Below are 12,671 nucleotides of genomic sequence, written 5' to 3' on the forward strand. Positions count from 1 at the left end.
ATATGCATGTATTATGCAATAGTCTCCTTTGAAGCAAGTGTGGAAATGCATATTAAGGCTAAATGTTACTTATCCTATAGTGTACATTGTTACATGAAGGGATATAACAATCATTTTCAAAATATCTCGCAAACCTCTGTGTATAATGCACATGACTTTGGTCACCAAGTATAATGCATCCCACTTGTGTAGTAATGTATCAAAATCATCATAGCTTACTATACAGAATACTGTTACCCAAGTAAACTACACACAACATATAGAACGTGCTATCCATATATAATACACAGGAAGCGTCCCAAAATTTGTAAAAGCATGCATTTCATTATTATTATACTTATGGTACAAATTCTGTTATTTACATAATGTAATAAATAAAATATACACTCTTTTCGAAGTATGGAGGAAGCCTATGTTGTATATTACTGTAATGTATAATAGAGTTGTCATATAGTTTCCCATTATTATTGAAATATACAACACATCAACTAAAAATAAAATGAACAGAATATACTAAAATGAATTTAACTGAATTATGATGCACTTATTTCCATGCAATTGAAATGATCTTATCTGATATACAAATATTATGTGCCATAACAGTTTGGTAGGTGTTGTTATTAATACAACACAAACTTTCATTGTGGAAGACATCAGTATTTTCAACACACAACATCCTTCACTCAACATCTTTTTATATTAAGTGAAAACCATACTTCAGGCTCAACCTTATTCCCAATTTACACTTTAGCTTTCCATGTTACAAATTAAAACAATGCTTTGTAACTATGCATAATAGATTAAAAGACAGAGTAAGACATATTTTTACAGCTACAGTAAAATTATATTGTCGCTGAAACCCCTTTTTTCAGAGACACGATCGTAGATAGCTGTCTCCATACGGTATCTCTGTTTATAACATTGTTGGAATTTTCACTCTCAGTTTTGTCTGTGAAGGGGTAAATTTACAAATAGTATGACCTGTTACACATTTAATTAACATTTCCCACTGCCTTTTAGAAACAAGCAATTTTTCTATGTGTTTCAACCCATTGCAAATAATAGGTTACATAAGATGAACAATGATTGGCTATGGGTGCAATACAAATGTGCACATGCCCTATATATTTATTCTGTGTCTATCTTACAAACAAGTGAGTAATTATTCTGCATACCTAAATGATAAAAAAATGAAATTTTAAGGTTATTTTTTTATTTTATTTTATTGAATCAGAATTATTTACAGTTATTGTTGCAATGATGGTTTCAGTACACATTATAGTATTCTGTGTGTCCATTTAAAAATTCAAACATTGCACTCTCCTTAAAGATTGTTTCCAATAAATGAAAATATTAAGAAGAAGCAATACTTTGAAAGATTTATATTGCTATACAGGCTGAATTTAGAGTTTTAATTTGTACACCTCAATTCATTATGATTTAATATAACCTGCTTAAATAACAGTAAAAATATGTTTTCTACACACTAGCTGCAGACTAGATTAACAGTGATAAAAAAAAAAAAAATGAAAAAAAAAAAAAACACTGTTAGACTAACTACTCTACTCCGGGCTTTTGGTATGAAAACGAATCAAAAGAATAAAAGTCCAAGACCATACAGCCAGTGAAATTTGAATGAGGTCTCAACAAGTGACAACCTCTAATTTATTAGAGTTATAAAGCACCATTTGTTCAGGGATGAATAAAAAGAGCATATCAAGTTAAATAAGTAACATATTTTCATGTTTAGACTTGCATGAAAGGAATTGTATTTTTCTATGGCTACTTGTTTGTCTTAGGTGTCATACACATGTCATTTCTCCTTATGGGGGACAGAGCCAGAAGCACACAAAGCAATTGCTTTAATGAAAAACCACCCTTACCTTCCAGCTTCATTCCAACAGTTAGACATTTCTGAAAGCGACAGTACGGACAGCGTTTCCTTTGTGTTTTGTCAATCTCACAGCTCTGGTTTTCAATGCATGTGTACCTTTTATTATTCTGAACTGTGCGTTTGAAGAAACCCTGAAGAAAAGAGAATAATTTTTGCCGCATTTAAAAAAAAACAAAATAATAATAATAATAATAATAATAATAATAATAATAATAATAATAATAATAATAATAATAATAACACTATGTAACACAATTTTTGTTCCTGGGTAGTAAGTGTTATTTCCTAATTGCTTATGCCTCAAAAGTATAGAAAATGGCTATTATTCCCCACAAACTTTGCTTTTGTGACCAGGACAGTGATATTTCAAAATATCAGTATTTCCAAAGGGAAAATGGGAAAATGTGTGTCCTTTCGTTCACATAAAGTCAGAAAAAAACAACATATGAATCCAAATTAACATGTATTTATACTAAAGTAGAACAAAAATGACTACAAAAGATTTAGAAGTGAGTAGTTTTTCGAGATTTACGATTATACTGTAAATACAGTATAACGAAAAGACACACATTTTCCCATTTTCCCATTGGAAATAATGATATTTTGAAATATCACTGTCCTGGTCACAAAAGCAAAGTTTGTGGGGAATAATAGCCATGTTCTATACTTTTGAGGCATAAGCAATTAGGAAATAGCACTTACTACCCAGGAACAATTTTTTTTTTCTTTTTTTTTTTTGTTACACAGTGTAATAATAATAATAATACATTTATATTTCTTTGGACATGTATATACATCTCACTTAAGAATATAAGGTTTTTTTTGTTATTATGCCAATATAACAATGCATCCCCTATTTTAACAAAATTTGTTACAGAATTCTAAAATAAACCAAAGTTAACGTAATTGCAAAAAAACAGAATAACATACAGGTACATACTGTAGGTGCATTATTGGATTTCGTAAATAACCATTTGTGGTAACACCCCCCCGGGGGTGGGGGAGAAAGGTATAATTAAGTTATATTAGAGAGACATATTTAATAAATGTGTATTATCTTTAAAAAAATGTCATCGCCACCTCCCCAGTTCTGACCAAAATCCAATATATTTCCCTGGCAGCGCTGGCAAGTAAGGGTCTGTTAATTCTAAAATAAAGATCTTGATGATGGTGATGACATCTTAAACAATAGTGAGATGACAGGTTTTTACATTTACAATGTAGCCAATTTACACATGGGGATACACACGGAACACAATGTGCGTGTTTCCACTGCATCTGTTCTTCATTCTATATCTGGAAAAAAACAGTTTCAATGAAAGATGGAACTATTTCTAACCTAGTGGAACACTGTTCAGATTTCTGTCAAAGGAAAGTGGTCCTGTTGAGTATTTAGAAATGTTTTGTCAATCTATTACAGACACAGTAGACACCCCTTTTATCTGAACCACTCTGGGACTATGGAAATAGTTCAATCTGTTTGTAACAATCAGAGCCATGCCTGGTAGGAGCAGTCCTCTATGAAAAGGCATGCTTACTTTCTCACAGCAACTACATACATGTATTTGTAGTAGTGTCTAGCATTTAGTTGGTCAGATTGTAATGTTTACATTATATTTATAAAAGGAATGGTAGCTTGTCTTGTTGACTAGACTGATCTTAAATTAAAAGCCAATAAATGCAGTTTAAAAAAAAAAAAAAAAACTAACCTTGCAACTTTCACAAGTAAGAAGCCCGTAGTGATAGCCAGACACCTTATCTCCACAAACGGGACACAGCTCTTCCAGGTCTTCGTTGTAGGAGTAGTCCATCATTTTAAATTGAGGGGCTGCAAAGCACAGGTGAAACATTAGTACATTATCAGTTTAAATGAGACATTCCACCACCCCCCCCCCCCCCAAAAAAAAAAAAAAAACACAACGGCATATAGAATTTACTCCAAAAAAAAAAAAAAGATTATGGAGAAAATAACAGAGAGAGATCACACACACACAGGCATATAACTGTGGAGTCACTGGGAACACATGGTCCCGAATTCGCCAGCTCAAAATCCTATTGTTGTTTCACAGTTAAAAAAGAGTAGCCTACATAAATCAAACAACAAAGACTGCAATAGCTGGGGTAAACGACAACGATATCATATTACAAAACAGCAGACAATCACGTACTAAACTTTTTAAGAGAACAACGCGATTACTAGTGGTACAATATATCTATTGATCAATATCAAACCAGTATTTTGTTTAAAAAAAAAAAAAACGTTTTTAACTATTTGCACGTACTCTGAAACCAGAAATAAATTTTAAAAAGTTAATAAAATATGGAATTTATATACCAGTTATATTAATTAAGTACGTATCATATATCATTTTAAGTTAAAGGAAAGACTAAAAAGTAGTCTTCGTTAAAATTATAAATAAAGAAAAAAGATTTGTTTTCAATTACCATTTCTACTATACAGTTCTAACAACAGCAACAACAGAGAACTGGAAATTATTTTATACAACGCTGTACTTCAAATCGACAAACTTCAGATAAAACAGTTATCATGCATTCCAGGTATGTTTCTTAATTGAATTAAAATTATGTAAGTGTAGTTACTGCTTAAATGTTTTATAAACAGCTGTAAAAGAAAAAGCCACGAGATAAAGTAAAACAGAAATGCCTATCTGCATTTGAGCATCATAGCAACCATCAGGTAAAAGCCAGGAGGGGCAACGTCGGTTTACCTAGACTAAACTAATATATATATATATATATATATATATATATATATTATTATATATATATATAGAGATATCTATATATATATATTATATATAGTGGAGTAAATAGCATTTATCAGGAGAAATTACCTATCGGTTTGCATTAGGTGCTATGCAACTGGTATTAATTTCTGTATCGAAAAGCTGTTTAGACAGATTTAATTATAAGTTTTGACAACTGATTTGTATATCAGATCAAATCAAACTTTTAACATCTATGCAACCTTACCTCGAATCACTTCTAAGACAACTGTTGCAACCCAATTGGTGTATCAAAGAATTATAGCTCTTTAAGCGCCCTGTTTGCCATTAACAGTGGAGGGTATTTCATTACTGGTGACCCCACCTTTCCAATTGAAAAACACCAGCCATAAATCCACCAAAATAAAACGGTACCCATATAAGGTAAAACACGTCACGTTTCTTTTCAAAACACAAAGCGCACAGAACACAAAAGTGAACCAATTGGATGCGCTCTGAACGTAAAAGCATTACAAAATCATTTTACAAGGATATTATGGCATATTCTGTTTAAGATATTATGTGATTTATATGTGCAATTTCTATAATATTGTATCTAGCCTATTACCTACTAGAACAATGTTGAAACACCTTTAAACTAACACAATCATGAAAATCCGTCACTACGTCTGAATAAAATTTAGCAAAACGCCTGTTCAGAAGCCACAATAAGCAATTTATATCACATTTATATCCAAGCTCTAGAATTAAAATAGTTCATAATTTTAATACTGAGCCTGTGTATTCCAACATGCTTTTGGCGTAAAAATATGTCAACTGTGATTATACCACTGCATTCCTGGAAGAAACCAATCGGACATCTGACCAGATAAAGAGATATATTTAAGGGCACTTTTTCTCGGGATTTGCAGCTAAAGTAAGTTGCTAAGTGGCATAAGCGTTCTCAAACACAGCAAACAGTTTGCTGTTTGAAATTAACTTTTTAACATTTTTTTTTTAAATTTTTTTTATGTATTTGAAAATGTAGGCTACTCACCCATAGGTATAGTTTTATTTCTTAGATTTTTTGAAAATTACAAAGTTAACACAAGGCAAGTGAGCCACATATAAAGCAAACAAACAAATACATAAATAAATAAATAAAAACTTTTAGAAGGCCTGCATATTAATCAAATAACATTATTATTCATTTAATTTACAAAATAATATTTGCCTCATATCGCTTTAGCCTACTGCACGATTACCTTATTTAAAAATAGAAGGAACACTGTGGGCACTTTTTAATTAATTGTTTTAAAAAAGACCGTTACTGTAAAAAACAGCTAACGTGAAAACATCAAGAAGTAACAGTTTTCAATGGTAACATGCACAATCAAAACTATCAAAAAGTAGTCTGCAGAAGGTATTTGCCAACAAACTCCAAACACCAATTGTTTATATTAAAAATAAGAACTTGATACCTTTAAAATTATAGTCACACTATTATATATATATATATATATATATATATATATATATATATATATATATATATATATATATAATAGGTAAAAATCGTAGTAGTTGTGATTCAATACGGAATTTTTTTCCAGACTACACTTATCTCAGCATCTCACATTTTCCTCAAACCGTATTATTCTTACCTTATTACTTCGGACGTAGCATAGTTTATTTCGCGAGGACATTTTAAATTTTAGCACCATGCACTTCTGTTTCCCTGCCTTGAATACAGCATCAGGCTAAATATATACTTATATTCTGTATTGTATTCTAAATACTGACGGTAAAATATATTATCTCAAATCAGTGACGCATACACGGGAAGTGTTACATTTCAAATATTAAATTATATTATTATTTAAAAAGTCACTTATTGTAACATCATAAAAACCATTACAAATGTTTACGAAATTACAAAATTTATAGTATTGATAAAGTTTGCAACTGAGTGTCTGCACAGTCACCATAGGATGTGCAAATAAACTCCCCCCCCCCCCCTCCCCACCCCTCAGATTATCTAGCTACTGGTATAGTAATCGTACGTGACTTATAGTAATAATATAGCACTGAGACAGTTTCAAAGTTCTTATGTGATACTATAGGTTGTAATTATGACTTATGCTAGTTATATTTATTTAATTTTATTTAAATAAACGTATTTAAATAATATAATAAATTATTATAATATTATAATAAAATATTATTATTATTATATTATTGATAATCTAATTATTATTATTACGTCGAGTTTAACTTGACAGACCATTGTGTATATTTGATGGTCAATATACTCAACAATAGACATCCATCCAATCATATAAACGCTTCCCTTTGCTCTATATCATATCTTACTCCATTGACGGTGTTAAACGTTGATTTGTCACACCTTCCCAACATGATATCACAAGTGATCATGAAAAAGAAACTGTGTTTTCCTTACCTTGCATGTTATCTGACATGTGACAGTGTTCCCCATGCGATCGACCGAGTCCCAGGGATTCTGTCTCGACTTTAGGCAGCATGACAGCGCTGCGCGGCGGAACTGAGGGCTCGGCTCCGGCCGGCAGACCGCCTGGACATGGGGGGACACCACAAAGTCTAAATATACAGCAACTCGATGAAAATCCAGTTTATGCCTCAAATTAGTCGGTTGCAGTAATTTAAACGATATGTGGTTATTTTCTGTGTCTAACAGAAGAAAGAGGTCGTCTCGCAAACTGGCTGGTATAGGCTACAACCTAAAAAATAAAAAAAATAAAATAATAATAATAATAATAAAAAAGTTGATACGCTCCGAGCCCAGATTTTCTATTCACGTAGTTCGTATGATGACAAGTCGAGAGGTCTGTGAAGAAGTGGCAAGTAATTATGTACACTGGACTTGGAACTTGACCTGGAACTGGTCCTGGAAAAAACTGTCATCTAAGAGATTATACCGATGTTTCAGAAGCTAGCTATCTGATCACCCGCTGCCCGCTCGATGTTTCTGACAGTGGTCTATGTGCTGGAGTAAAGTGTCAGAGGTTCAGGGTTGTAAAATTCAGTTCCCTCCTCGGTGTTGTGTCTAGCGTGTTCTATCTGTGATGTGTTGAGCTGTGAAGTTCAAACCTTTCCTTCCTGCCTTGTTTACTCATCACTTAGAAAGCCCCCGCCAATCAGGCTTCCTCAGGGGGGTCTGACATCACCCTCCCTTTGCCAATCATCGGCCGAATATGACAAAATCAATTCTAAAAGATATTTCATTATTTTCTTCAGACTTACCGTTAAGCTATATACTGCACAGGTAACATTTCAATTTAAAGGAAAATAATTAAACATTTCCACTATTTGCTTAAACGGTCATATGCTCATTTGTCACCCTGTAAATAAATTGCTGCAGTGAACGGCGAGACTATACCAAGACGAGCTATAGTCACATTTTCCTCTTTTTTAAAATCTAACACCTTTAACCGTGCATGTAAATCCAAACCGCTTACTGCCTATTTTGCTACAATGAGCGCACCCATAAAACATAGGAGGTGTATAGAAATAAACACAGCACTCGTATTCTATTTGTATATATTCATTAATGCATAACTTTAATTAATAGTCCGACATTACAATTTATAGTATTCATTACATGTATTATTATAGTATTATTATATTATATTATTATTATATATATATATATATGATATATATATTAATATATTACAATATATATATATATATATATATATATATATATATATATATATATATATATATATATATATATTTTAACATCCAAAAAATTTTTGATTTACATTTTATATTTTTGCATTACGAAAGATTAAATACTACTATTTTATCTACAGTGTTAATTGCCTTCTATTTATATTACTCATCGGGAATTTTTTCTGTATGCCAAATTCCCTAATATGTATGTAGCAAAGGGCATCTTCTCATTATCGATTTTTCGGCAAATGCAGGTGTCGGGTAGGTACTTATTATTATGGCTATCATTACGCATATTTGTGTGTGTGTGTGTGTGTGTGTGTGTGTGTGTGTGTGTGTGTGTGTGTGTGTGTGTGTGTTTTTTAAACATTTGAAAAAGATATAGGGTTTAAATAACAGATGTAGTAATACGTATTTCACGTATTGATCCAAGCAAATGTGTGTGTGTGTGTCTATATCATATCTATCTATCTATCTATCTATCTATCTATCTATCTATCTATCTATCTATCTATCTATCTATATATATATATATATATATATATATATATATATATATATATATATATAATTATATCGTGGATCTTAGAACAGTCTCTCCAATGAAATTAACGACTCTGAGACTTTTAAATGGCATTTAAATTATATATATATATATATATATATATATATATATATATATATATATATATGTGTGTGTGTGTGTGTGTTGTGTGTGTGTTTTGTCACAATGACAATTTTCTGAAATTGTGAAGATACTTTTGTTTTGTGTTTATATCTGTGGTGTCCCAAATTACTGCCACACCCTTACAATTCACCGTCAAATGCTTTAATTAACATTGATATCATTACATTTTAGGAAATGCATGTTATGTGTGTGTGTGTGTGGGGGGGGGGGGGGGGGGGGTGCACTATATTAACATTTTTATCAACAATAGATTAAGGCTGCCAACTAAAAATGTCACATTCATATCTCGCGTTTAAATTCACATGTTACATACCGTTAATAACATTGGGCCAGAATGCAAGACATTCAGATTTCCTAAGTGCTGATAGGCTACTATAATAAGATAATTGTGCATTGAAAAGATTGGTGAATGTCAATGCTTCTGGTACCGATGTATATGTAACCTCAGGTAATGCACAAAAGTCAGCGGGTTCACTTCTTATCCAAAATAAATGCATGCTTTGCACTTCGCCGCGGCTAAGCACAGTAAAGCAAGCTGAACCAAACTAATGTCTGACGAACAAGTTTAATTTAAATACTTAAAAAAAAAGATCTTCAATTCACTCTGCAGTGTATTAATCTGAAAGATAACCCACATTGCCTCTGATTTTAACAAGACCTTTTAACACCGTTGTGAAGATTAGAAGGACAGTATGCTGCGCACGAAATTATGCTCAGATAAGCCATTATTAAAAAAAAGAATACGGTAATAAAATGAATAATTTGTAATTAAATGTGTTTGTAATGAAGTGCACTATAAATACAAAATACAAAATACAATTTTCTTATAAGCGCACAGATGGATAAAAACACACACAAAAAAACACACACACACACACACACACACACACACACACACACACACACACACAGAACGAGACAGAGAGAACATGCGCAATAAATGATTTATTTTACATAACTGCGTCTTCGTTTAACATGCATTTAACTGATTAATTCAAACATATTTTTTAAATATCAAAAATATTTTAGTTATTTTTTTAAAACGGTTGAACAGTTTCTGAATATTATGTTATTCATTTATTTCTCTTATTTAATAATTGTTGCATTGTTTCTCAATATTGAATAAACGATTAAAAACATAAAATGCGTGCATTGTTTCGCGAATTGCATTTCGTATGATGAAGTCGATTTTAATATATACAGTTGTAGGGTGATTTTTTTAAACCATATTTTAATTTGCAATGAATAGTCCTGTAGAGCTGTTTACTGTTTTATTCTGGTAGAGGACAACTTTCCTAGAGCAATCAATTGTGTTGTTTTAACTTTTATCCAGCTAAATTAGAATTTCTTATTCGTGTAGCTATGCTAAATGTCTTGTTACTGCATACATTCCGTTTTAACACAATACAAAGTTAACATCACATTCGTGGAATTTACCCTGCAAAACCAAACGCTCTTATTTTGGTAAGACAATTTTTTAAAAGTAGTAAAGCAAAATCCAAAACATGAAGACTAAAAAATATTTAATACATTATATATATATATATATATATATATATATATATATATATATATATATATATATATATATATATTTTTATATATATATATAGGTTTGTCAGGATTTTATACAATATATTAGTTTATAGTTATATCAAATTATATTTACAAACAACAAATAGAATTATTCAATTGATCTACAATCACAGTGTTTCAATTCCTTTTTATGCCAGAAACTATATTATTGTAAAAAATAGACAGAAAATCTTGAAAGTAATATATAGAACAAAACACTTTTTTGTAGAGAAATATGAGTGTTATGTTTTTATCATAGTATTCATTTTATGTGTGTTCAATTCTTGATAATTAAACGTGCCATGTGTCATTCTGTTCACATCGAAAGGTTAAACATATTTTAAATTTGACAGATTTCAGGATTGTATACCCCAAAAAATGCATTAAATACAAATATATAGACCATCGATATGTTAGGACTATAACTTTAACATAATTCCTGCATTGGCATAAAACCAAAAGCCAGAATAATGCAGTAGCTGTGTCTAGCCCCCTCTTTTAAATGTTAGTAATCTTAAGACACACCCATGTGACAATCACACATAAAATGTATAAGTGCACATTTTATAATGTGGGAGTTAAAACACATTATGGATGAAACTGCTCCTGGATAAATGACAAAATTGTAGATGATCAGACATTTCATTATCATGATGGGTGACAAAGGATGGAACATAGATTTTATCAGAACTACATTGGGATTCCAAAGCATTTCACACAACCAGCCCCAAATGAGAGTCCTACTTACCTATAGTAGTAAGATGATGTTTTATATAATCCTGCCTGATGCCAACCCCAGGGCTAGAAGACATTATTGGCTGCAAGTGATGTGCCCTTGAGGATAGGTTGACCGTGAGAAGGACCGTGAAGGACTATAGTAACCTTCAGAGAAAGTATGGCTAAAAAGAAAAACTAAAAAAGTAAAACAAAATAGATATCATCCACAAATTTGAGTGGGACTGAACACCTCCCCTCCACTGGACTCTGCACTTTCTCTAGGAATAGCAACCTGAGTTAATCCAAATGTCCCATCTCATCATGGGCACTAATCAGGAGAATTCAAAATTCATGGCACCTGATAGGCTTCTCTTGATCACCTGGCCTACAATAGGTTGATAAGGGAACCCTGTCATAAACTGACAGAAAGAGAGATAAGGACTAGCAGATAATGACAGAGGAATTATTAACTAGCGTGGAAAAAGTGGGAGAATTGTTTTACAGGCCTCCTGACTGGAAAGGGTGGTAAAACAGAGGTCAAAAGATCACTGTCAGTGAGTGGATGTACCTGAGCAAACATTAGCCCAATACTGCAAGGCAGTTATAATGCTGCTTTCACACAAAGTGCATAGCATGCTAACAGTAAGAACAAGCTGGAAAACAGTTAAATTAGGCGTGTCCAATCCTGGTCCTGGAGGGCCAGTGTCCCTCCTGATTTTTGTTCCAACTGCACCCTAAATTCCTTAATTGGACCAATTAAGTGCTTATGAGAAGACTAATTGGTCCAATTAATTAATTTAGGGTACAGTTGGAATAAAAACCAGAAGGGACACCAGCCCTGCAGGACCAGGATTGGACACCCCTGAGTTAAATGGAATGTGTTTCTGAATATCTTTCAGCTTAAATCTGAAGTGCTCATAGTGTGGTGGGTGTGATGGAATAATCCACATGGCAGGTCATGACCTACAGCATGGTTGCTGTAGAATGGAAGAATGTCAGAGCCACTGTCTGCCACCCCCTCCTTTTTTGATATGTACTACAATTAATTCCACATTGAAAATACATATTTCCAGTAAAGGCATCCTTCCTTGTCTGTATAAAGTATCTGTGTGAGAATGTAAGGTTGGAATGGATCAGGTTAAATCTGTCCCTGCCCGCAATCACAGATGTGGCCATTCCCCAAATAGGCAATTGGTGCTATTTGGGGAGTTCCCACATGTATAAAATGAACCAGAAATCATTTGTTTGTTGAAAGAGTTGGTGTTGGAGTTGGAGTTGGAGTTGGATTTAAGGTTGGGGTTGGGGTTGGGGTTGAGGTTGGGGTTGGGGTTGGAGTTGGAATTAGAGTAGGAGC

At 32.4% G+C, this 12,671-nt stretch overlaps 1 protein-coding gene across 2 annotated transcripts in view; it reads right to left on the bottom strand.

The window, feature by feature from the left end:
• Window positions 1-11,606, bottom strand: part of LOC121327386 (nuclear receptor subfamily 5 group A member 2-like) — a 54,251-nt gene extending 42,645 nt beyond the window's left edge. Inside the window, exons 1-4 of one of the 2 annotated variants that reach the window (XM_041271401.1) lie at window positions 11,349-11,606; window positions 7,082-7,213; window positions 3,604-3,722; window positions 1,884-2,025 (exon numbers count right to left, since the gene is read on the bottom strand). In XM_041271401.1, the coding sequence (XP_041127335.1) occupies window positions 1,884-2,025; window positions 3,604-3,722; window positions 7,082-7,213; window positions 11,349-11,412 (457 nt within the window). In that variant the 5' untranslated portion in view covers window positions 11,413-11,606. Of the gene's footprint in view, window positions 1-1,883; window positions 2,026-3,603; window positions 3,723-7,081; window positions 7,380-11,348 lie in introns of both variants that reach the window. The other variant, XM_041271402.1, reaches the window with a different exon arrangement.
• Between the last annotated feature and the right edge of the window lie 1,065 nt (window positions 11,607-12,671).

Source organism: Polyodon spathula, chromosome 14 (assembly GCF_017654505.1).
Source record: "Polyodon spathula isolate WHYD16114869_AA chromosome 14, ASM1765450v1, whole genome shotgun sequence".
Classification (NCBI taxonomy): domain Eukaryota; kingdom Metazoa; phylum Chordata; class Actinopteri; order Acipenseriformes; family Polyodontidae; genus Polyodon; species Polyodon spathula.